Raw genomic sequence first — 24,230 nt, 5'->3', positions numbered from 1 at the left:
AAATTCTGGCATGACCTAATGTGGGGATGTTCCCTTATCGGTGGGGCTTTTCCCGACTAGTTTCAGATTGCAGTGGATAAGGATGCCTTGGGTCTCAAACTACATAAGGATCACTAATACATCATAGTATTTACATTATTAGAATTTGGAGGCAGTGGGTGACTCATTCACATTCTTTATGAGGAGAATGGTGCATGGCCAAAGGAGAATAGGATGGTGTGGAAAGCTAATGGTGAGAGATTATCTGTTAAATCGCTAAAATGGGATTCAACGGGTACCACCGACAAGTCATTGCATGGGACAATATCAAGAAAGTTGGGGTTCACATGAAGGTGTTTGTATGGACTGCAACCTTAGATTCCATCTTGACTTTGGACACCTTGGGAAAGCGGGTGAGATGCTTCCTAATTGGTGTTACATGTGTAGTGGCATTCCAACATGGTTAGTATTTTGGTTACATGAGAAGTTTTGTGACTGTTTAGTCGCTTCTATTGATTTCATAAAAAAATAAAAATTCTTTTGTTGATGTGATATAGCTAGCTTTTCTTTAATACCCCTACTATGTAGATGTTGAACCCCATTTCTAGAACCTTTAATTGAATTGTTTACCTATGAATATATATACATAAATATAGCTTAATCTTTTCTTCATCTTTTTTCTTTTTTGTCGCATGGTATACGTCAAAAAAAGTTTGTGGGGGTTACATGTTAGTTGGGAAGGGAGAATAACAAAGGGATATAACTTAATCTAATTGCAAATAGCATAATTTTTACCATGTTAACTTCTTTTTTTTCTTTAAACTTTTTTAAATATGGCTTGCATAAAACCAGCAGTGATTGCAAGATATATCCTCGTGTCACAAATATGTCTATAATAAACAAGACAAAAGCACGACAAAGGAAGCAATTAGAATTTAAAATTTAAAAAAGCTAATTGACTTGGATGTTAACGTACAATATATTGATCTAATCTTTTTGTTCTTACTTAGCTCCAGAGCAGCCACTATGGCCCCAAATGTAACAGAACAACTAAAAAAAAATTAATTGATAGTTTTGAAACACTCAAATGCAATGTATGCATCCCCAAGAACGAACCTGCTTACCCAAACACATAAAAATCAACTTGTAAACAAGTCCAAAATTTCAGAAAAGGCCAAATTGAGACAGAAAAAAGGGAAGTGTATGTATAATTAACATGACTTACAAAAATTGGGAAGTGTATGTATAATTAACATGATTTACAAAAATTGGAAGCCCTAAAACATGTATAGACTCTTGGGTGGAATTGTGGAGTCAATTCTTTGAGGCAATTTATCGAACATGTAGAGGACATTAGAGAAAACCCTCTACACATTGAAAAACCTATCATCAAGCAATCTACCAAAGCAAATACAAACAAAAACAGATTAAAATTGAAATGTTAATGGGTTACCTGGAAGAGGGTTCGACGTTTCTGACGAGACCAGGAAGTTTGGGGAGCAAGACAGAAACAGGGGATTTGAGAGCAGAGGAAGGAGAAGAGAGGTTTTCGTCTTTGCAGAGGTAGCAAATAACATCGACCATGCAGACTTTTCCGACACAGCGACACTCCTCGGCGGCGGATTTGGAGTGGTCACAGGTCCATACGCTGAGGCAGGTGTCGGAGGAGGATTTGAGGGCGGACAAGGTGTCGGCCACGGTGGCGGAGATTGAGAGAGATTTGAGAGGCAGCTTGCCTAGGCAGAGGTCAGCTACCTCGTATGCTAGCAAGCGAACTGCCATACAAAACTGAATATGGGGGTTTTTTGAGAGAGAAAGAGAAGATGTGGAGGAGGATTCCTAGATAGATAGAAAGAGAGAAAGAAAGGCTGAGACTTGGCAGTGAGGCTTGGTAGAGAGAGTGGGCACCGATTGAGAGAACGAAAATTCAAATCCCGCCCCACTGAAAATCAAATTTCCCTCCCAAACTTTTGGCGACCAAAATATCATATTAGTCGCAGAAAATGTACCTTCGCCGACAAAATTTTTTAGTCGCCAAATCTCAATCAACGGCGACTAAAATATTAGTCGCTAAAAGTACTAATTTGGCGACTAATTTTTTTTTGTTGCTGAAAATAAGTTTTTGGCGACCAAATTTTTGGTCGCCAAAAAATATGTGACATTCCGCGACCAAATTTGTAGTTGGTCGGCAAAAGTATATCACTTTCTGCGACCAACTCATTTTTTGGTCGCCAAAATATAACCTTCTGCGACCAATAATATTTGGTCGCCAAAAATAATGATCATTCGCGACTAATTAATATTTGGTCGCCAAATATCATTTTTTTGCGACAAAAATTTTTTTGGTCGGCAAAAGTGGTCGCCAATTGTGTAAATTCTTGTAGTGCTTTCAGTCTATAAAAAAACTTTTAAGACTAAACAGTGCAAAAGTTATTAATTTGGGATTTATTGGTGCATCCCCTAAAAAAATTATATAAAATAACGTCATATATTTTTATTTTAAAAATATCATTATCGATGTTTTAAATTATTTATTAGAAATAATTGGATGATTACTATGCAAAAGATTAATGTCAACCCTTGCAATACCAAAAGGGAAACAAAGATAATAAGAGGAATCATTGAGAGAAAAACAAAGATGCAGTTCAAATAGGCAATGTTGTTTTTCACATTAACCTAATGCCATTTGTTGTTTCTTCAAAAGGGGGCAACTACATAAGTTAGTCATTACCCAGAAAAAAAAAAAAAAGGGAAATACAATTTAGTGTAGATTTAGAAAGAAAAAAAAAATTGTACATAAATGGTAAATTTTATAAACACTAATAATTAAAATTCTAAACTTTTTCATGTATCTGTAAATATTTTTTTAAAAACCCACTAAATTGTAATTGCCCCCAAAAATATCCAGAAAAGTGTTTGAGTTTGAATGTATATATATGTTATAGATTTAAATTTGTTGCAAACTAACGACTATTTTATTAGTCCGAATTTTTTCACTTCCTTAGGAGGCCAGTCACTTAAATTTCTCTACCTGTTTGAGAGTTTTTTCATGTATTTATTTAGAATTTCCCTTTCCATGTGAATCTGATTGATACATTTGAAGATTTTTACACTTTTTTAAGGATGCTTATGAGTACAAAACTACATTTTTTTTTTTTTTTTTTTTTTTTTTTTGGTATTAAGCATGAGATAATGAAGCCACGAGAGTTTGACCAAAGAATACAACAAATTAAGAATCCATCCAAATACAACAAAAAATTGGATGTTAATTGTTGGAATTTTCCTATTGTAATATGGAATCTTGTTAGTGTCCTTTTTTTTGCAATTTTAAAAGTTGGTTGTCCACGTAACCGTTGAATTTACGGGATGAGACAAACTAAAATGGGCATTTGGGATGGGTATCTTTTACGAGAGTGGCTATTGGGTGTTTCTAAAGTACGATTATTAGTGTTTTAAGGTGTTGTGATTGGTGGAGAAGATAAAATTTATGATTTTGTATTGAATGATTGAGAATTATGAAAACGTATGGTGTATAATGATTAATTCCGAATTATAAACACGTAATGCTAGAGAGCATTGAATAATTTTCCTTTTTCAATGGAATGTTGCCAAAAGGAATATGATGCTTAATTATCTAGTGAGACTATGCAAATTGATGTATTCTTTGTTTTTCAATACTTATTATTTTTGCTATATGTGACACTTGTCTTGCTTGGAAAATGTGGGTTATACAAATTATGGCTTCTTAATTTTTCTTTCATTTGCTTAGTTGGGAAATGTTTTTATTTTTATTTATTTTTTATTTTTTGTATTTTTGAGCATTTGTTGTGGTAAAAAATAAATTTTTTTTGATTGGAAAATGTTTTTTTATTTTTAAAAATCTTACTAATGTTAGCACATTATTACCACCACCACCACTCTACTATTACCATTGACACATCAGTTTCAAAATCATAACCAAACAAAGAAATTTATTTTATACAGAATAATATTTTTTATATTTTTCACCAAAACAAATAAAACGTTCATTTTTTTTGGATTTGCATTGTGGGCCAAATAGTCAGAATTTGTTCTCATGGATTGGGGGGATTCTATTTACACCCCAAAAATTATAGTATTTCTAATTTCTAAGTACACTTTATTTAATTATTTAAAATTTTATCTTACTCTCATTATACCGTATTATTTTTCTCAAATTATCCTCAACTTAAACCCAAATAATAAATAATAAATAAACTAAAAAAATTAAATTATTTTTAAAAAAATTCAATACAGAAAATAATTCTCAAATATAGAAAAATAAAATAAAAAAATCAAACTTATAAGCACATAAGCATTATAAATACAGAAAAAACTAAACTTTTACATAAGCATTATAAAACTTTTCAATACACAAAAAATTATAAATTGTCCACAAGAATGTTCGTGAAAAAGTTAAAATCAAACTTATAAACAAATAAGTATCAGACATTAACAAGAAATAGTAGTTCTCAAATAATGTACTATTTAAATGATAAAATAAGAACAACTCCAATAATATATTATTGTTAATCTAACTACTGGACCCTTTAATTTTTGTCAAAAAAATGATATAGAAAATAATTGATGGTGCTCTACAAAAATTGTGATACCTATTTATATGAATATTTACCTTCTTTTTGATTGGTTGCTTTAAAAAACTATTTTGATTATTACTCTCATCCATTATTTGATTTTGTTCAAATTTTCTTTTAGGATTTAAGGTTTCAAAATAATAATAAAAAAAAATGATGTTAATTATGATAGTGAGTCTTGGTAGGGTGGATTAGAGTTTTGGAGGGGGGAGGAGGAGGAGGAGGAGGAGGAAGAAGAAGAAGAAGAAGAAGAAGAAGAAGAAATAACTTTGATCTCTTGAAGAAGGAGATACAGATATTTAAATAGAAATAACTGATTAAGGTATACTATGAGGAAAAAAAATATTTTAGGTTTAATATGTATTGTCCTTATTAATAAATTCATATTATAATATAATAAGAATTAAAATTTATAAATTTAAATTGAATGTATCGGGACATATTTTGGGTTCAAATAGAATCGCCATCGATTTAGCTACGTTTCGAATTAATCGGACTAGGCTTGAAGGTAAGGCTGCCCGTTGGGCTGATTACATGTGGATTTATGCAAACTAGTTTGGGCTTTGGTGGGCTTAGTGTTGGTTTCGTACGTGCTAAGTACTGTCAAGGAGTTGCTGATCCCGGAAGTAATGTTGATCAAATTCTTGAAAGTCTGATCCATTTTAATTATCACAAACTTTTTAGCAGAACTTTTGGGTCAAGTACTCTATTGATTAGTGTATCAGTAGTACTTTGGGCCGTGGACCTTTCACTTTTTAGAACAAAAATTGGCCCACCATTTAGGTGACTCCAAACATTTCCCTATTAATTTAGTAAGGGTTGGTTTGAGAAAGAGGTATTTTAGGGGTTTTTTTGGGTGTCTAAATAAGTGCATTTTTGTATTTTTAGACTAAAAAATTGAGGAAAAAGATATAGATGTTTGGGTTAACTTTTTGACTTTTTACGAAAAAATGTGAATTAAAAATTTGTATAAGTAAGTGTATAGGAAAAGTTAGTGATGTAATCCGTACAGTCTGGCAGAGTAGCGGGCGGATTAGGAGATAGGAAATGATTGCCTCTCTTTCGGACTTGAATTGGACGGTATTGTTCGGCCCTTGGGGGCCCACCACGGGTTCCGTTTTGCTAATCGGAACCGTTCAATGTGTAGAACTTGTCGAGTACTATATGCTTGTAAAAAATCATGGTGATCGGATATCGATGGCTATCTGATTGTGTTAGTTTTTTGTCAATCGTTAACTATAACACCATCCATTTTTTATACAAAACTGATTTGATCATATAATTAGTAATATCCAATCAACGTGATTTTTTACAAACATATAGTATTCGACGAGTTTTACACATTGAATGGTTCAGATTATCAAAACGAGACCTGTGATTGGGCCCCCACTAGCCCGACATTACCCTCAAATTTAATGAATATATATACCTAATTTTTTTTTTTCCTTTGACAGCCTACTTCCATCAGTTCGTACCAATCACGCCAACTGGTTGATTTGTATTAAAATACTGTGTAAATTAATTTTTTTATATTTTTAATTTGTGAATAGTAAGAACTTTTTAACTTTTTTAGTAACTTTTTGATTTTTTTTTAGGATGTCAAACCAAGCCTTAGTTAAAGGTGGTTTGGGATGATCTAAAATAATACATTTTTTGACTTTTTATGAAATATGGATTGAGTTTGAAGTGATGTGGTAGAGAGGTGATATGACTTAAATAAGATGATGTGACTTAAATAGAATAGTGATTTTTTAACTTTTTTAGAATACTCCAAAGAAGACCTTAGTTTTTTACGAAAGTACTTATAAAATAATAGGTGAAGAGTTGATTTTTTTTATAATGACTTTTTAACTATTTATCGTGTTGCGAAAACAGTATTTATAGTTTGTTGGCCAAGAGTTCTTGGACCCATTAAGTGGTCAAGGTTTGATTATCTCTAATTACATGTTAGTCTTTTCTCATAATTTTGTTTGGTGCCTTTCCCGTGTGTTTTTAGATTTATTGACTTTGGTTATGCATGTTATACAGTTTTGTGATACATGTTAGGTATTTTTATAATTAATATTGACAACTTGAAATCCAGAAGTAAAGTTACATATTTTTATAATAATATTACACATTTTGCGGTTCAAAAATATTTGAATGAAAAAATGTATCAAAAATACATAATGTGTATCACAAAAATGTGTAACTCACCTTTCGTACTTTGATAATTTAACCTTCATTTGGAAAGAATTATTTTAGCTTGATTTTTTAGTTATTTTAGACTGACTAAAAAAGTTCCGTTTGGGAAGAACTTTTATAGTTTTGTGAAAGAAAATATAAAATGATTATTAGTGCGAAATAATCTTATCGTATAATCATGTTGATCGAGTTTACACTCCTTCAAACGTCGTCGCTTTACTACCTGAAAACACAAACGTGAGCTAGTCGGTGGGTGTGTGTCGGAAACCTTTCTGATACCCAAGTCAGCGAATAGACAATAGACACAAAAGCTCTATGTATTCTAGAGTAAGAATTGTGATACCTGTACATAGGTCCTGTCATGAGTTTTTATAGATTCTGCTTGACACAATCCTAGTAGGATTCCAACTCTCCTTATTAGAGTCCTCCTAGGAATCACACTCCCAGCGAAGAGTGTCTATCCTGATAACACTGTACTCACTTCCCACCAAGTGAGAGGATCAAAACCTCCTGCCTCAGCTCGGTAGCACATTCAACCGAGCTATACTGGACCTGCTCTACGTCGGACGGACTGAAGATACTATTCGACCGAGATAGCCTTAAGCCTGGTATGTTACTAACATACCCCTGTTCGAGCTACTGAAAACATCTTGCTCATCTGTTCCAGATCTTGGCCTAACGCGGGGCACACCACACAACCGAGCTATTGAAGCTCTTAGCTCGGCCTGAAGCATGTCCTCTCGAACCGAGGTTACCTCACTCCACCCAATTCTTAAAACAAATAGGCCTAGCTCGGCCCAACTTTAAGCATTCAAATTACCCTCTCAATTGCCCCTTAATTCCAACTGCCAAGCATGATTGGGATTTTTATCTTCAAGCCGCGCTAAAATGCCTTAAACTAACTGAACCAGAATACGCATATGATTGAGTCCAAAAATGCTTTACTCAACCGGGCTATTTTTAGTTTGGCCTAAAAAACTCACGTCGGTTGAATAGCCTGTCGTCTCATGTCTGACATCGTGTCCTTACTGGGACACGTGGCGTGCGTTAATTGCCCTCTTAAACTGTAACAGCCGTATCACACTGCTCAAGAAAAATTTGAAAATAGGCCCGCCATTTTGTCTTTCACATAAATACCATCCCTCTATTTCGAACAGTCACCCTTCTACTGTTCATCTTCATTCTTCAGAGAATCTCTGCATTCGAAGCTCCATATCCACACATCCATCCTCGTCGGCCTTCTTGCTGGTTGGTTATTGTTTTCACGCCTTCTCACTCGTAAGTTGCTAATGCCTCTTTCTGATGTTCCTTTTTATCTTTTTCTTCATTTTTGGTATTTAATCTCCATATACATGTGTTTATATACACTAGAGTGTTAAGCAAATACTATAAACCCAAAACCTTATGCTCGAGCTCAAAAGCATACCAACTGGATTTAAAAACAACATGATGTTTAATCCAGAGTCGTGCTGTAACCGAACTAGATATTTGTTGTAGGCGACTTTTAGGCTTGAACTTCCGAACTAAGAAAATGGTTATAACCTTGTATACTTACCTCCAACCGAGCTAGAGGCCTTGAGTTGGCCCTTCTTTACGACCGAACTAAGAGCTACTCGTCAACCAAATATAGTCGAGCTAGGCTTTTACTACTCTTCTGTAAATTGACTATTTACTTAGCCCGGTCCAGTTGTCTGGGCATAACACTTCTTATTTCCCCTTTGCAGACTTGACTAGGTTGGCCAGACACACCTTTGCACCCTGCCCCTAGGTGGCTTTTCTCAACCGAGCCGACCAAAGCCTCAGTCGCGCCGAGCTAGGTAACTTGTGAACTTTTTCTTACAACTTCTAAGTTAATCATGAGTAAATATCGGTTTCTAGTCGACTTCCCTGGGGCCATAGCCGAGTTCTGAAAGGACTACCAAATTCCTGACGACATTCACCTCTCTTTACCCGAACTAGATACCACGCCCTGGGGAAAACCAGGCTTTGTTCCCTTCACCGTAATATCAATAGTAGAGGCCGGTCTCCGTTTCCCTGTACAGCCACTGATATGCGAGTTCCTCAGGCAGACAAGACAATGCCCAACCCAACTCAGCACCAACACTTACAGAATAATATACGGCATCGCCGAGCTAAACCACCGACTCGGCCTCAACCTTGGATTGGCTGAGCTTTTTCACCAGTATTCGCTCGGCCAAAATGATGACGGTTGGGTGTATTATTTAAGGGTAAGAAGAGGCCGAGAGAAAAAAATAAAAAACATACCGCATAAAGATGTAAATGACGATGATTTCTTCTGGGTTTCTAGTAATTTTGAAGACTAAGAAGCCCAAATACCGGGCTATAACATAAATTGGAATAAGGGAACTGCTGGTAAGGATACCTCGATTTTCTTTTTGCTTTGCTATTCTAGGCTATAATTTTACACCGTGTTGACCATTAACCTTTTTTATTATGCAGACCTAAACCAGCTAAAACCACAATACCAATACGCCAACCAAGACGCTCTTCGTACCGCACTTCGTTACTGTCATTGAGGTTGGGCTGAGCTGCTTAACTTCGAACTGACCTATCGATGCAGTGGAAGGAGGAAGGTCAAGGTAACTGACTTTCTTCTGGAACCATCACCAGAACCGGACCCAAACTTGCCACAAATCAACCTCATTCCCCTAACCGAAGAACAAAAAATGGCCAAGCGCCGAGCTGTTTGAGCCCTGATTACCGAGTAAACATAAACTCCAACTGGCGGGGTTCAAACCGAGACACCACAAGCCGGTCAAACACACGAGGCTGTGGTGGCCCTCCCAACAACCCGAGCCTCGTCATCTCGGCCGAGCAAACGTGCATGCACTTCTTCGGCCAAGCAGCAGCGATTGATTGATGAGGAGGATCATGTGCATCCTTAAACAACACTGCCGAGCCCTGAGCCCTGAACCCATGCATACTGACCGAGCTAGCCCTTTCAGAATGGGCACCAAAAATAACTTACAAGAACTGGGCTATTACCACCATAGACTCAGTGGTGGCTGATAAGGATTATATGCTTGCTTTCAACCTTGCCAAGAGCATGTGTCTGCCATCTAACATGGAGCACCATGACCATTTAACCGAGCTCAAGGAAATCCGCTAGGCAACTAAGTCAATGGTGCTGGTAAGTTCTCCCTTTGTTTGTTTTCCAATTTACACATCTGTTTGATCGGTTTTAGTCATAATTGCTATTTCTCTTTCTGCAAGCCATGCAAAAGAACCATATTGCACATGAGCGCGCGCTGGAGCTTCGCAAGACAGCACGGCTGGCCATGGCAGGTGCCAACACTAAGACGGCCGAGCTGAACCAGGTCAAGCAAAAAATGACCGAGCTCGAATCTGAAAACGCCCGACTTACCAAGCTGGTCAATACGGCGGAAGCAGACAAACAGAAGGCACTGGCCGAAAGAAAAGACCGTTATTTGCGTGAACTAGCCAAGCTTGAAAGGAAAAAAGATGCGGAGATAGCCAAGCTGAAAAAGAACATGCAGGACGCTGAAGATCGTAGCTACAAAGAATGAGAGGCCACGTATGTCTTGCAGTGCGAAGTTGCAAAAGACATCTTTTTCAAATGTGGCTGGAAGGCAGTTGTTGCGAAGCTCGGTCAGGGCCTAGAAATCGAGGTCTTCCAGAACCCTCTCCCTCACTTCATCCCAAGTTATATGGCGGACTATGCCAACGCCATCCAACAAAAGCTTCTCCAAGAGGGGGAGGAGGAAGCAGGATCACCTAATCCAAACAATGCCCTATCTGTTAACAATTATCGCGGTCTCCAGACCAGTCAGACAGCTCAGGTGGAGCCACCGGTGTCAGATATGGTTAAAGATGTGCCCGTGACCGACCTACTTGCTGGAACCGGTTTACCGAGTGGTGAAGCTCGAGTTGACTTGGATGCAAACTTGGACGATCTATTTGCTTGATCTTGTTTTTCTTCTTTTTGATGTTTACTTTTGAAAGAATTTGTAACCAAGCTAAAGCCCCTCTTGTGATGCACATTTTTTCAAATGGAATGGAATAGAATGAAATATGGAATTTTCCAATCTTTTTGTTTGGTTCCACTCTTGTAATTACTCTTCAACTTTTAATTGCATCAGTCTTAAACTCTCTGCTTGATTACGATGTCTTAATATTTTCTGGCCGAGATAGCCATCTTAGTCCAAGAGCTATGTAATCTGTTAACTTTACTATGTGTTGGTCATATCTACCAACTTTCTTCAGCCTAGATCCTTATCTCAGCTAAAGAGAACTAAATGTTGGTCATACCTGCTAGCTTTCTTTAGCCTAGATTCTCATCTCGGCTGAAGAGAGCTAAATGTTGGTCATACCTACCAACTTTCTTCAGCCTAGATCCTTATCTCGGCTGAAGAGAGCTAAATGTTGGTCATACCTGCCAACTTTCTTCAGCCTAGATCCTTATCTCTGCTGAAGAGAGCTAAATGTTAGTCATAACTGCCAACTTTCTTCAGCCTAGATCCTTATCTCGGCTGAGAAAAATGTTGGTCATACCTGTCAACCTTCATCAGCTAAGATCCTTATCTCGGCTGAAGAGAACTCAATATTGGTCATACCTGCTAACCTTCTTCAGCCTAGATCCTTATCTCGGCTGAAGAAAACTAAATGTTGGTCATACATGCCACCTTCTTCAGCCTAGATCCTTATCTCGGCTGAAGAGAGCTAAATGTTTGTCATACATGCCAACCTTCTGAAGAGAGCTAAATGTTGATCATACCTGTCAACCTTCTTCGGCCTAGATCCTTATCTCGACTGAAGAGAGCTAAATGTTGGTCATACCTGCCAACCTTCTTCGGCCTTGATCCTTATCTCGACTGAAAAGAGCTAAATGTTGGTCATACCTGCCAACCTTCCTCAGCCTAGATCCTTATCTCGGCTGAAGAGAGCTAAATGTCGATCATACTTGCCAACCTTCTTTAGCCTTGATCCTTATCTCGACTGAAGAGAGCTAAATGTTGGTCATACCTACCAACTTCTTTCTATTGCCCCTAGCTAGTACTGACTAAGAACAACTTTTACAGTAGAAAGAATTATGCTAAAAAAGAAACTACTTGTTTTATTTGAAAAAGAAAAATTACAAGTATTTTAAGGAAAAACTAAAAATAAAATAATTTGAGATTGACAGTGTTCCATGGCCTGGGAATAGCTTTGTTGTCTCCATCTTCCAAGTGATATGCCCCTTTTCCTGCTAATCCAACCACTTTGTATGGTCATTTCCAATTAGGTCCCCATCTTCAGGTACCAAAGTATTGCCCATTACTTTGCGCAGTACCCAATCTCCAATCTTGAACTGCCTCGGATGTACTGTTTTGTTATATTTTTTGGATAACTCTTGCTGGTATGAGGCAATGTGAACTAGTGCTCTTTCCCTTCTCTCTTCTGCAAGGTCGAGTTCTAAGGTTATGGTTTCTTCATTCAAGTTTGGGTCAAAAATTTCATTTCTAATAGTGGGGAGGTCTACTTCTAGTGGGATTATTGTCTCCATGCCATAGGCCAAGGAAAAAGGCGTTTCTCTAGTTGACCACCGAGGTGTGGTACGGTAAGCCCATAAAACATGAAGAAGCTCCTCAGCCCCCTTACCTTTTACTCTCTCTAACATTTTCTTCAAACCATCTAAGACGACTTTGTTTGAAGCTTCTGCCTAGCCATTCGCTTGAGGGTATGCTGGTGTAGAGTTGTAGAATTCAATCTTGTATTCCTCGCAAAAGCCCCTGAAATTTTTTCCATCGAACTGAGTGCCGTTATCGGATATTAGAGCCTTGGGTATGCCGAATCGAGTTATGATATTCTGCCCGACGAACTTCTTAACATCCTTCTCCTTTATTAATGCGAGTGCTTCTACCTCCACCCACTTTGTGAAGTAGTCTATTGCTGCGAGAAAGAACTTTCTGTTACGGAGTACAGTTGGAAGTGGTCCCACTATGTCTAGGCCCCACATTGAGAAGGGCCATGGGCTAGTTAATGGTAGAAGCTCTCTGGCTGGTTGATGTATTTGGTGTGCGAACTTCTGACATTTCTCGCACCTCTTGATATATTTATCTAAATCTGCTTGCATGTATGGCCACCAATATCCTTGTGAAATTGTTCTGTAAGTCAATGATCTTCCCCATTGATGGCTTCCGCATACGCCTTCATGTATCTTGAACAAAAATGCCTCGACCTTACTGGGATGGACATTTCAGGTAAGGTCCTGTGAAGGATTTTTTGTACAACGCCAATGATGGAGAGAGCCAAAATCGCTGTGATTTTGCTCTAATTTTTTTGGCCTCTTTCTTTTCTTCAAGCAATATGCCATCTTTTAAAAATACTATAATGTGATATATCCATGATGGGCCTAGCTCGGCACAACATGCCTCGACTACTTCGGGTTCCTCAATACTTGGTCTAGGTAGGAAGTCGATCAATAATGGGTGTGGGATAGATGTATCTGCCATTGAAACAAAACCTGCCAGCTCGTCTGCTCTACTATTTTTGTCTGCTCTACTATTTTTTTCTCGGCTGATTAGCTCTATCCGAACTACTTCGAACTTCATGATCTTCTTTCTGACTAACTCTTGGTACTTAGCCATCCTTTCATCTTTTGCCTCGTAGTCGCCTGAAATCTAGTTTACTACCAGTTGGGAGTCACTGTAAACTATCAGCTCAGTGGCCTTCATGTAAAGTGCTGACTTTAAGCCTGCTAACAGTGCTTCATACTCCGCCTCGTTGTTGGATGCTGGAAAGCCCAGGTTGATTGCCTGTTCAATTGTTAGGCCATCTAGTGAGATGAGGACTATGCCAAGTCCTGCGCCAAGCCTGTTGGATGCTCCGTCCACGAAGAGTTTCTACATCTCTCTGACGAATAGCTTCCAGCAAGTAGAGGGATCGAATGACGTCTTGGGATCATGGGTGTAGCTGGTGTTTTCTTCCAAGTCCATGCCTGCTGTTGGGGTTTGATGTTTACTGTCTGACTGCCTCAAGTCTTTACTTTTTGATGAGTTCTCATTGGGAGTAGCATGGTTTGCTTCTTCCTTTCCTGTCCTTAGTTCTGTATGGCTTGTAATGTAGTTGGGTATCCTTCATTTGGGGCTGCGCAGTTCCCGCGACACTTTCTCCTTTACTTCAGTTGCGTCGGTCAAATTAACCGGGCAGATGTGATGACTTCCTGGTATGAACTTAGCCACAAAGTCTGTTAAAGCTTGGGCTTTTATTACGGTTCTGGGTTGAAACTTGATATCGAACTGCCCCAACTCTACTGCCCATTTTAAGATTCGTCCAGAAAAATCCGCCCTCTCAAACAAGGCCTTTAATAGAAAAGCCGTTAGGACGATCATGGTGTGGGGGGCATGGAAATAGTGTGACAACTTTCTTCAGGCCATCATCAAAGCTAGCGCCAGTTTTTCCAATAGTAGGTACCTTGTTTCAGCACCCAGCAAGGTCTTGCTAACATAAAAGATAGGCAGGTGTTGGATTCCTTCTACTCTAACCAACACTGCGCTGACTGCATGCTGTGAAACTGCTAAGTACAAAAAGAGCTCTTCTCCTGGTACCGGGGTTACTAACAACGGATGAGAGGTCATGTAGTCTTTCAAGTTTTCTAGGGCGCAATCATATTCTTCATTCCACTCAAATTTGGCCTTCAGTGCTTGGAAGAATGGTCGACATCTGTCTGACGACCTACTTATGAATCGATTGAGTGCGACTGCTAAGCCAGTGAGATGCTGTACCTCTTTGACTGTGTTGGGCCTCTCAAGGTCTTGGATTGCTTTGATCTGAGAGGGATCTGCTTTTATACCCCAGTTGGTCACTAGAAAGTCTAGGAATTTGCCTGATCCTACACCGAATGCACACTTAGATGCGTTTAGACGTAACTTGTGAGACTTCAAAATCTGAAACATTTCATGTAGGTCCCTGAGATGGTCATTCTCATCCTTGCTCTTGAAGACCATGTCATCTATGTAAGCCTCCATTGTTCTGCCTAATAATGGTTCAAACATTTTGGTGATCATCCGTTGGAATGTAGCCCCTGCGTTCTTTAGGCCAAAGGGCATGACCTTGTAATAGTACAATCCTCTGGACGTTGTAAATAATGTGACCTCCTGGTCCGATTCATACATAGCGATCTGATGGTAACCTCGATTCGTATCAAGGAAGCTAAGTCGATTATGCCCTGCTGTTAGGTCCACCAGTTGGTCTATTCGTGGTAGGGAAAAATTGTCTTTTGGGCATGCTTTGTTGACCGTTTTGCAGTCTACACAAACGCGCCACTTGCCGTTCTTCTTTGGTACTACTACAGTGTTTGAGATCCATCTAGGATATTGTACTTCTCTGATGGCTCCTGCTTCCAGCAGGTTTCTTACTTCTTCTGCCACTATTTCTGTGTGGTGGAGTGCCGATCGGCGAGTTCACTAAATAATTGGTCTGGCAGTTTGGTGGACATTAAGTTGATGCCAGATGAAATTTGGGTTAATGCCAGGTTTGTTGTATGGTGTCCAAGCAAACATTTCGATGTTAGAGGTTAAGAATTCCATAATCTCTATTCTCTCAGTGCTGGACAAAGACGAACCGAGCAAAAAGAACTTTTTTGGGTTCTTTTCATTTATCCTTACCTCAACCAAGTCTTCCACTGCCATCTCCTCTGCTGCTTTGTCGACATCTGCAAACAGTTTATTGCTTTCTGGCTCTTCCACCATCTGAACGAACCCTTTTGCAGCACGGCTGCCGTTTACTGTAACGAAACACTGCTTCGACATGATTTGGTCTCCTAAGACTTCTTCAATCACGTCGATTTCGTTAGGGAATCGTAATGCCTAATAGTAGGTTGACACCACTGAGCGCATGGCATGCAGCCATGCCCTTCTCAAGATTATGTTGTAAGTGGAAGGGACCTTCAATACTTAATTCCACCTATTTTGTCATGGTTCCTACCTTGACTGGGAGGATTATCTTGCCCACTGGCCGCTCTGGCATTGAGTTGAAACCGATAAGGGGAGATGTCGCAGGTGCCAAGTCTTTGTCCTCCAATTTCAGTTGTTTGAAGGACTTGTAGTACATTATCTTGTGTGAGCTTTCTTGGTCAATCTGAATTTGCTTGATGTCGAAATTCTTGATACGCAAAATGACCACCAGGGCGTCATTGTAAGGGTAATGTAGCCTTGCTAGATCCCTGTCTAAAAAGGATATGACGTTTGTGGCCTCTATTCTACTTTTTTTGACGGTAGGTTATGTACTTAATACCTCTCTCAAGTGCTCAGCCTTTTTGATCATCCCCCTGAGCTCACATACCCGCTCAGGTTCGACGATCCCATGTGTAACGTTAATTATGCCTTGGGGTGGACCGTTGACCGACATTCCATTTGGTTTGTTGGGGTCCTAGGAGGCTGGCTATGTTCCCCCTTCTATATATTGGTCCAGGTGTCCAGCAGCCACTAACTCCTCCAGATGTTGCCTCAATGGTGTGCAATTTTCAGTGCGGTGCCTCTTCTCATCATGGAAGGTGCAACGAGACCTCTCATCATAACCCTTTTGTGCTTCTCCCAACTTGGCTGGTCGCCGAGCGAAGGGTTCTTCACGTATCTCACTAAGAATCCAGTAGATAGGTTTATTGAATACTGTGGTAATGGTAGTGCGGACTTTTAACTTCTTTTTTTTCTGGGTCCTCTCTGTTGGCTCGCCTGCCTCGCCCATTCTGGCTTGGTTATTCTACCGTGTTGATTTTTGCTGTATTCTTTTTATCTAGCATCGCTGTTGTACCAGATTTTGCTTTAGCACGGGCGCTATCTTCCTCTACTCGGATATGTTGATGCACGCTCTCCATTAAGGCCTCTATCGTGAGGGGTGGCATCATTGTCATTGAGTTCCTCAATTTGTTACCGACTGGTAAACCCCGTTTGTATTGTGCGATGGCGAGATTTGTAGGGCAATCCCCAATCTGGTTGAATGTTTCATAATATCGACTATTGTAATACCTCAATATCTCATTTTCGTCTATGTCAATGGAGAGTAGCTGGTCAATCTCCACTGGTGTCTTGGTATTCGTTTTAAATCTGGTCACGAACGCTTCTGCCAACTGTGCCCATGAAGCTATGCTGCCTTCTGGCAGCCTTTTGAACCAGGTTAGACCTAGGTCGCCAAGGCTGGATGGAAACATGATACACATTAGAGCCTCGTTTCGCCGGTATACTGCCATAACCTGGCAAAAGTGGCTTAAATGCATATAGGGGTCTGACTTCCCCTCATAAGTAGTGAATTTGGACTGGTGGAAGCCTGAGGGTAGTGGTGCGTTCTCAATTGACGGAACGAACGGCGAACTTTGTAACCTTGCCAATACTTTATCCGCTAGTTCATAAGTAAGGTGCGGTATTGACATCTCTACCTTGACACTCCCATGTGTCCTTGGGGCCAATCGTTGTAAGGCTGAAACTCTGTGAGGGTCGCGAGCCTTGGTGTCCTCATTCCACCGGGCCTTTTCCTCAAGCACTGTTCACAGGTCCGTTGACCTAGGTAACACCGTGTGCCTAGATATCGTTTGGTGCGTGCGCGAGGGCCGATAGCTGCTTCCCTCTGTATACGACATTTCAATCCTCATTCTCTCAGACCTGGAGTAACGAGTCCTGAAAGTCCTTGATTAAGTGTCGCCTGTTCTAAGGTTCCTACTTTTTGCTTGTGATGGCGTGATGTGTCTGCCACGATCTTCCGAGTGGTAAGAGGGCGTGTTGCCTTTGCGCCCCTCTTCCATTGCCACCAATTTTTCCTTTATCTGGCGCTTTATTGTCTTCATGTCTGCCGCCATCCTCTTTATTAATTCGTCTTGCTCCCTCACGCGATCTTTTAGAACTTGAGGATCCAACCTCTGCCTCTGTCTTTCAGGACTTTGAGAGCGACGGGGATTGGTGCCCCGCCTCTCCCGTGTGTCCCATCGGGAGTTCCGTCACTGGGGTTCTAATTCTGCCATGGGTGGGATAGAAGGTAAACCTTCGCGCCTTCCTCCGTCCTCCGGGATTTGCCCATCGATAGCAGATTGCGACAAATCTTCATTGTGTGCCATTGGTTCCAACTAGAGAAGAAAACTTGATCAAAAGGTTTTGTTCTTTGTGTCTTCCCACAGACGGCGCCAATTGTACGAGCACGAAATAATCTTCTCATATAATCCTGTTGATTAAGTTTACACTCCTCCAAACGTCATCGCTTTACTATCTGAAAACACAAACTTGAGCTAGTCGACGGGTATGTGCCGGAAACCTCTCCGATGACCAAGCCAGCGAATAGACAATAGACACAAAAGCTCTGTGTATTCTAAAGTAGGAATTGTGATACCTGTACATAGGTTCTGTCATGAGCTTTTATAGATTCTGCTTGACACAATCCTAGCAAGATTCTAACTCTCCTTATTAGAGTCCTTTTAGGAATCACACTCCTAGCGAAGAGTGTTTATCCTGATAACACTGTACTCACTTCTCACCAAGTGAGAGGATCCAAACCTCCTGCCTCAGCTCGGTAGCACACTCAACCAAGCTATACTGGACCTGCTTTACGCCGGACGGACTAAAGATACTATTCGACCGAGATAGCCTTAAGCCCGGTATGTTACTAACATATCCCTATTCGAGCTACTGAAAACATCTTGCTCATCTGTTCCAGACCTCGGCCTAACGCGGGGTACACCACACAACCGAGCTATTGAAGCTCTTAGCTCGGCCTGAAGCGTGTCCCTTCGAACCGAGGTTACCTCGCTCAGCCCAATTCTTAAAACAAATAGGCCTAGCTCGGCCCAACTCTAAGCATGCAAATTACCTTCTCAATTATGGTTTAAATGTGACACTCAATCTAATTGATTTTTTAATTTATTTTATTTTTTAATAAATTAAATTAGTCCTAACTCCCTTAATGAACGAAATCTTAATCTCGAGTTGGATGAGCGCGCTGAAAAAAGCAACTTGTACGGTTGAAACTCAAGACCTCATGTGCTTGCCTCTTTCCACCAAACCAACAATCATCTTGTTAAATAATAATAGAAATATTTTGTTTATTGTATTCTATTACTATAACTAACTGTGTGGGTAAAAATCTGACCACACTGCCCGTTTAGTGATCAGCAGCTAAGCACCGGCAGAATAGATGGCTCCAGCAACCTGTAACAGAAAAGAAAAGCTCCGGCGGTGGTTCTTCCACCCGGGGGTACTCCGACGATCAAGTCAGTATGATTCTCAAGGATAATCAAGTATTAAACTGAATACTCAAAGTATGAATTACATACCTTAGACCCACGGGGGTGCCTTTCTTTTATAATGTACTCAATCCAAGTCCAACTAGAAGTATGACTTCTATGAACTCCAATCTTAGTGCTTACTCTGGACTCTTTAAGAGATAGAGATAAACTCCCTAAGAGCTTTATCCTTATCTTAACTAAGTCCCCTCTTTGCCTTAGGACTCTTGTCCCTTATCTTCGGACTCCGACATCTTCGGAGATGACCTCGGCTTCTCCGAGATTACCTCGGCTTCTCCGAGATTACCTCGGCTTAACTACCAGGGCACGTGGCACCTCGGCTGACACGTCGGCGTCACCATGCCACGTGTTGGTATTCAAAAAATATGTCCCCACAACTGCCCCCTAGGTTCTATTACCTCGGCATTCTGAGGTGATGGAACCTATTCCGAATTTTTTGTCACTTCCTTTCTGAATAATGGCTCAAGAAGACTGCTTTTGCCAAGATTATCTTCTTTCAGCCGACGTGTTCTCTTCGGAGAACGTGGCTTCGGTCGTACTCCCCTATGCACATGAGCTGTCATTCATGTCTAACTGTTCCTTCCACGTGTTTCGTCTTTGTTTGAGCGTGTTAGTGACGCGCCTGGAAGCTGTCTGTTCGTTCGTCTGCGCCGTCTGACGCGTGCGTTACCCTAGGCGCAATAATTGCCCTATTTTTGCCGCCGTTTCAAATTTTTGACAAAACTTCTTTTGCCTCTATCTTTTCTTCACTTTTTCTTTTCATCTTCTTTACTCTTTCTCTTCCGAAAGCTCGTTCTTCCTCTTCAAATCTGCCATTGCTTCAATTTCTTCTCTGGAACTGTTCTTAGTCCCGTATTTCTTGCAAAGCCTTTTTTTGCTGTCGCAACTGGTTTCTGGATTCAACGAGTATTGCCTTGGCTTCACTTCTCCTGGTAAGTCCCCTTCCTTTAATTTCTTTCATTCTCTTTATGCGCTATTGCCAGTCTGTTGCCATTGTTGATCTTACTCGAGGTCTGGGATCTATTTGTATCTTGAATTTTGTGGCTATATTTTGAACCTCTATGCTTTTCCATCATTCTTTTCGCCGCTGTTCTTGATTTTTTCCTGTACCTCTATTGTTTCTGAAAATTATACCTCTGTTCTTGAATCTGAAACCTCGTTTTTGTTTTCTCTTTTTTGTATCTGCCCCAGATCTGTGCCCTCGATCTTTATCTTAATAGTTCGTAGGTTTGGGATTTGTCTGTAAAACCCTTAATCTTTAGGGAAACCTGAAAAACGCCCGTCTTCTGAAACATATTCCTCTTAATTTAGGCCGACACAATGGGTATGTGGAGGCACAGGGTAAATACCCCAACAAGTCTTGAATACTTTAGGCAAGAATTCTCTATCCCAGCCGACGTTCATCTTAAGCTGGCTGGGGATAATGACACTATCGTGCCTACAGACCATACAATGCCTTTTCCAGTAGTTGCTTTTATCGAATGTGGACTTCGGCTTCCACTCGATCCCCTTTTTCGTCAAGTTCTCTATTTCTATAAGCTAAACCCCATGCAACTTACTATCAATTCCTATAGGATAATTAATGGTATTATAGCCTTAGCTAGGCAAGAAAACCTCAGAATCACCCTCGCCGACCTTCAATATTGTTATACCATGTGCCCTCTTGATCTGAAGGATAGGGGTTTTGTATATTACCTTAAGCCGAGATCCACTCAGTACAAGATTATAGCCGACCTTCCAGACTCCAACAAGGGGGCTGGAGATGACTATCTTATTGCCTCTGGAAATTGGGAATTTGGCCCAGATGAAGATGTCCACCTTTACCCTCTTCCTCGAACACTTACAGAGGGCAAGAGTAAGAGCCCTGAGTCAACACTTAGTTGTTTTCATTCAACACTTAAATACTTTTGTTGTTTCTGACGTCTGACTCTTTGCAGATCTTCATCAACCACCGAAAAATTTTCGTCAATCCTTCTTCCCAGGACCAGATCTGAGAACACTTCTTGGTCTTCCAATCCTTAAACGAAAAGCCCCAGTATTATTAAACTTTGTCCCCACACACAGATCCATTTTACCCGACGTCCCTCGAAAAAGGAAGAAGAGTCTCTCTCCACCAACAGCCACAACCTTAACTGCTTCTACATCTCGGACAGATCAAGAGTCCACATCTGACCCAGCCGATCTTCCATCAACTTCGGCCCCCTTCTTAATACCAATTCCTGAACGTAAACGCCGACGAAGGCTAGTAAAGACTGCCGAAATGGTTCGTCCGAGGCCTGTCGTCCAAGATCTTCTTGCCGACATTCCAGCTGACGCCGAAGCCGCAGCAACGCAATCAATGCTTCCACCCAAACCGAAGAGGGTAAAAAAGGCTCAGCCTAAGGCCAAGGTTACAGATGCCGATGCTGAGGATGCTTTGCCGATTTTGAAGCTAGCTGAAAGCAAAAAATCGACCTCTACTTCAACCAAAAGGTCTGCTGAGGGCCAACCCTCAGGATCTACACAAACAAAGAGGCCAAGGTCATCGTCTGCGACGACCTCGGCTTCAAAGAAGCCCGACGTCCCATGGGCCCCTGATCTATCTCTAGAGGACAGGCCTATCATGGCTAGTGAAAGTACTGATGATATCAACGTTGCTGTCGCCCTTAGTACCGCTCTTCTTCTACCGAATGATTTGGAGCGAAATGCCAAGTTTAGTGAGTATGAAAATTACGCTCTGATGCTCCAACACTCTGCCCAAGTAAGTATTTCTATTTGTTTTTGTGTTTTTTCCTTCTGTTTCTTTCTGAGAACACTTTCCGATACTCTTGTTTTCATTCAGGCTATCCAACATGCCCATTCATTTTCAATGCAATCCTTTGAGAATCGTCAAAGATTGGTTGATATGAAGAGGGAAGCAACTTCAATGAAGAGAGAATTAAGGGCCCTTGAAGTAAAAATAAAAAAACTAGAAGATCAAGCCGAGGCTGCAACGAAGAACCAAACCTTAGCTCTTGAAAAGGCCGAAGCTGCTGAGGCCGTTAAAAAAGTAGCTGAAGCCGAGAAAAGGGAGGCCGAGGCTCAGAAGGTCCAAGCGCAAAAAGAACTTCAACAAGCTCTGGCCACCAAGGAGGCCGAAGTCAAGGAGGCCGATGAAAAGGCCTATGCTCAAGGCATGGCCGACGTTGCAGAAGAATACAAACTTCAAGTCAGGCAGGCATGCAACAGGGGATTTTCCCTTGGTTGGATGTCTCTGATAAAGAAGCTTGATCTCCCTGCTGACTCGCCATTGCGCCAAGTTGATGCTAATCTTCTACCATTTCTTCCTCCAAGTCAAGCTGAGGATGAATCAGAGACCGAGGTAGAAGCTGAGGGTGAAGACGAAGAGAAAGATGAAGGTGAAGCCTTGGTGAGAAAACCCAGGGGCGCTACTGAGGCCAAGTCCTTTCCTGCTGAGCAAATTTTAGACTTAACTCAAGATGAAGTGGGTGATGAGGCTGAGGAAGTGCCCAGGGAACCTGTTCAGGGGTGTCCATCATCTGACCTTCTTTTGACTGACAGAAGTCTTGACACAACTTTAGCAGAGATAGATGCCGAAATACGAGCGGAGAAGGTGGCCGAGGATATTCCAGCTGAATCATCCGAGGTTCCAGTTTCTGCTGCTGCTGATGTTCCAGAGTCTTGATTTTCCCTTCTTTCTTTTCTGGATTTTGGTCTTTGTTTTTTCTTTTAATTCCTGAACAATGTACATTCCTTCTTATGGCCAATGTGCCTTTTTCAGTATGTAATTGCAACTGTTCTTGCAATGGATATTTTTGATCTTGTGATGTTCTGTTGCTTGCTTTTGCATAGTTCTATACTTAGAAATTTTTGCATGCTTTCTTTGTGCAATCTTCTCGGGGCTACATACCCTGGGTATAACTGCAAGGCTTTTACTTCGGCGAGATACTGACCTTTGCATCGACCCGTTAATTTCCTGTATACCTCAGCGGGTGATCATACGTCGGCTTAACATAACCTTGTAAATGGCTACAACTTTCAACAAGTGTTAAGCATCTTCTCTAGGGTTCAGACAACCCATATATTGCTATGAGAACTTACGCAATAACCTCGGCCTATCTTCGACTTGTAAATTGCTACAAATTTCAACAAGTGAAGGTAGGGAATCAGCTTGATTCCAACTTGTAAATTGCTACAAATTTCAACAAGTGGATCAAGGAATAACATCGGCTTAGCTTCAACTTGTAAATTGCTACAAATTTCAACAAGTGAAGATAAGGAATCAGCTTGATTCCAACTTGTAAATTGCTACAAATTTTAACAAGTGGATCAAGGAATAACATCGGCTTAGCTTCAACTTGTAAATTGCTACAAATTTCAACAAGTGAAGATAAGGAATCAGCTTGATTCCAACTTGTAAATTGCTACAAATTTTAACAAGTGGATCAAGGAATAACATCGGCTTAAATTCAACTTGTAAATTGCTACAAATTTCAACAAGTGAAGATAAGGAATCAGCTTGATTCCAACTTGTAAATTGCTACAAATTTCAACAAGTGGATCAAGGAATTATATCGGCTTAACTTCAACTTGTAAATTGCTACAAATTTCAACAAGTGAAGATAAGGAATCAGCTTGATTCCAACTTGTAAATTGCTACAAATTTCAACAAGTGGATCAAGGGATAACATCGGCTTAGTTTGCCTGAGTTTGATATGTCTTCAATAACCATTAATCATACGTGTTGAGAGAATTCTGAAAAGACTTTATTGATAATATCGGCCAAACAATGATGTTTATCTAATGATAGAAGAATTTCAAGTTACAAGTATTCCAAGGTCTGGGTAGTGCTTTGCCCTCATTGTCTTCAAGCCGATATGCTCCATTGCCCAATACTGAAGTAACTCTGTAGGGTCCTTCCCAGTTCGGGCCAAGCTTGCCTTCCCTGGGATCCTTCTTGTTTCCGACGACTTTTCTTAGGACTAAGTCGCCAACTTGAAAATCCCTTGGATTAACCTTCTTGTTGTAAGCTCTGGCAAGCTGTTGCTGGTATACTGCAAGCTGAATTGCAGCCTTCTCTCTTCGTTCTTCCAGTAGATCCAGGTCTCGGGCTAAGAGTATGTCATTGGTGCCATTCTCTACTCCCTGGGTTCTGATCCCTGGGATGCCGATCTCCAATGGGATGACTGCTTCTGTGCCATAGGCCATGGCAAAAGGGGATTCTCCCGTTG

The 24,230-nt window shown here is 40.5% G+C and overlaps 1 protein-coding gene across 1 annotated transcript; it reads left to right on the top strand.

The window, feature by feature from the left end:
- The first annotated feature begins 18,845 nt into the window (after nt 1-18,845).
- Nucleotides 18,846-22,787, top strand: LOC145802845 (uncharacterized). The gene is made up of 4 exons (XM_082895634.1): nt 18,846-20,875; nt 20,958-21,764; nt 22,338-22,677; nt 22,781-22,787. The coding sequence occupies exons 1-4, from the start codon at nt 20,341-20,343 to the stop codon at nt 22,785-22,787; spliced, it is 1,689 nt and encodes a 562-aa protein (XP_082751760.1). The 5' UTR covers nt 18,846-20,340.
- Nucleotides 22,788-24,230: the final 1,443 nt, after the last annotated feature.

This window comes from Camellia sinensis, chromosome 11 (genome assembly GCF_055761805.1).
Source record: "Camellia sinensis isolate YWXY chromosome 11, ASM5576180v1, whole genome shotgun sequence".
NCBI lineage: Eukaryota > Viridiplantae > Streptophyta > Magnoliopsida > Ericales > Theaceae > Camellia > Camellia sinensis.
This window is presented reverse-complemented; position numbering and strand designations above follow the sequence as displayed.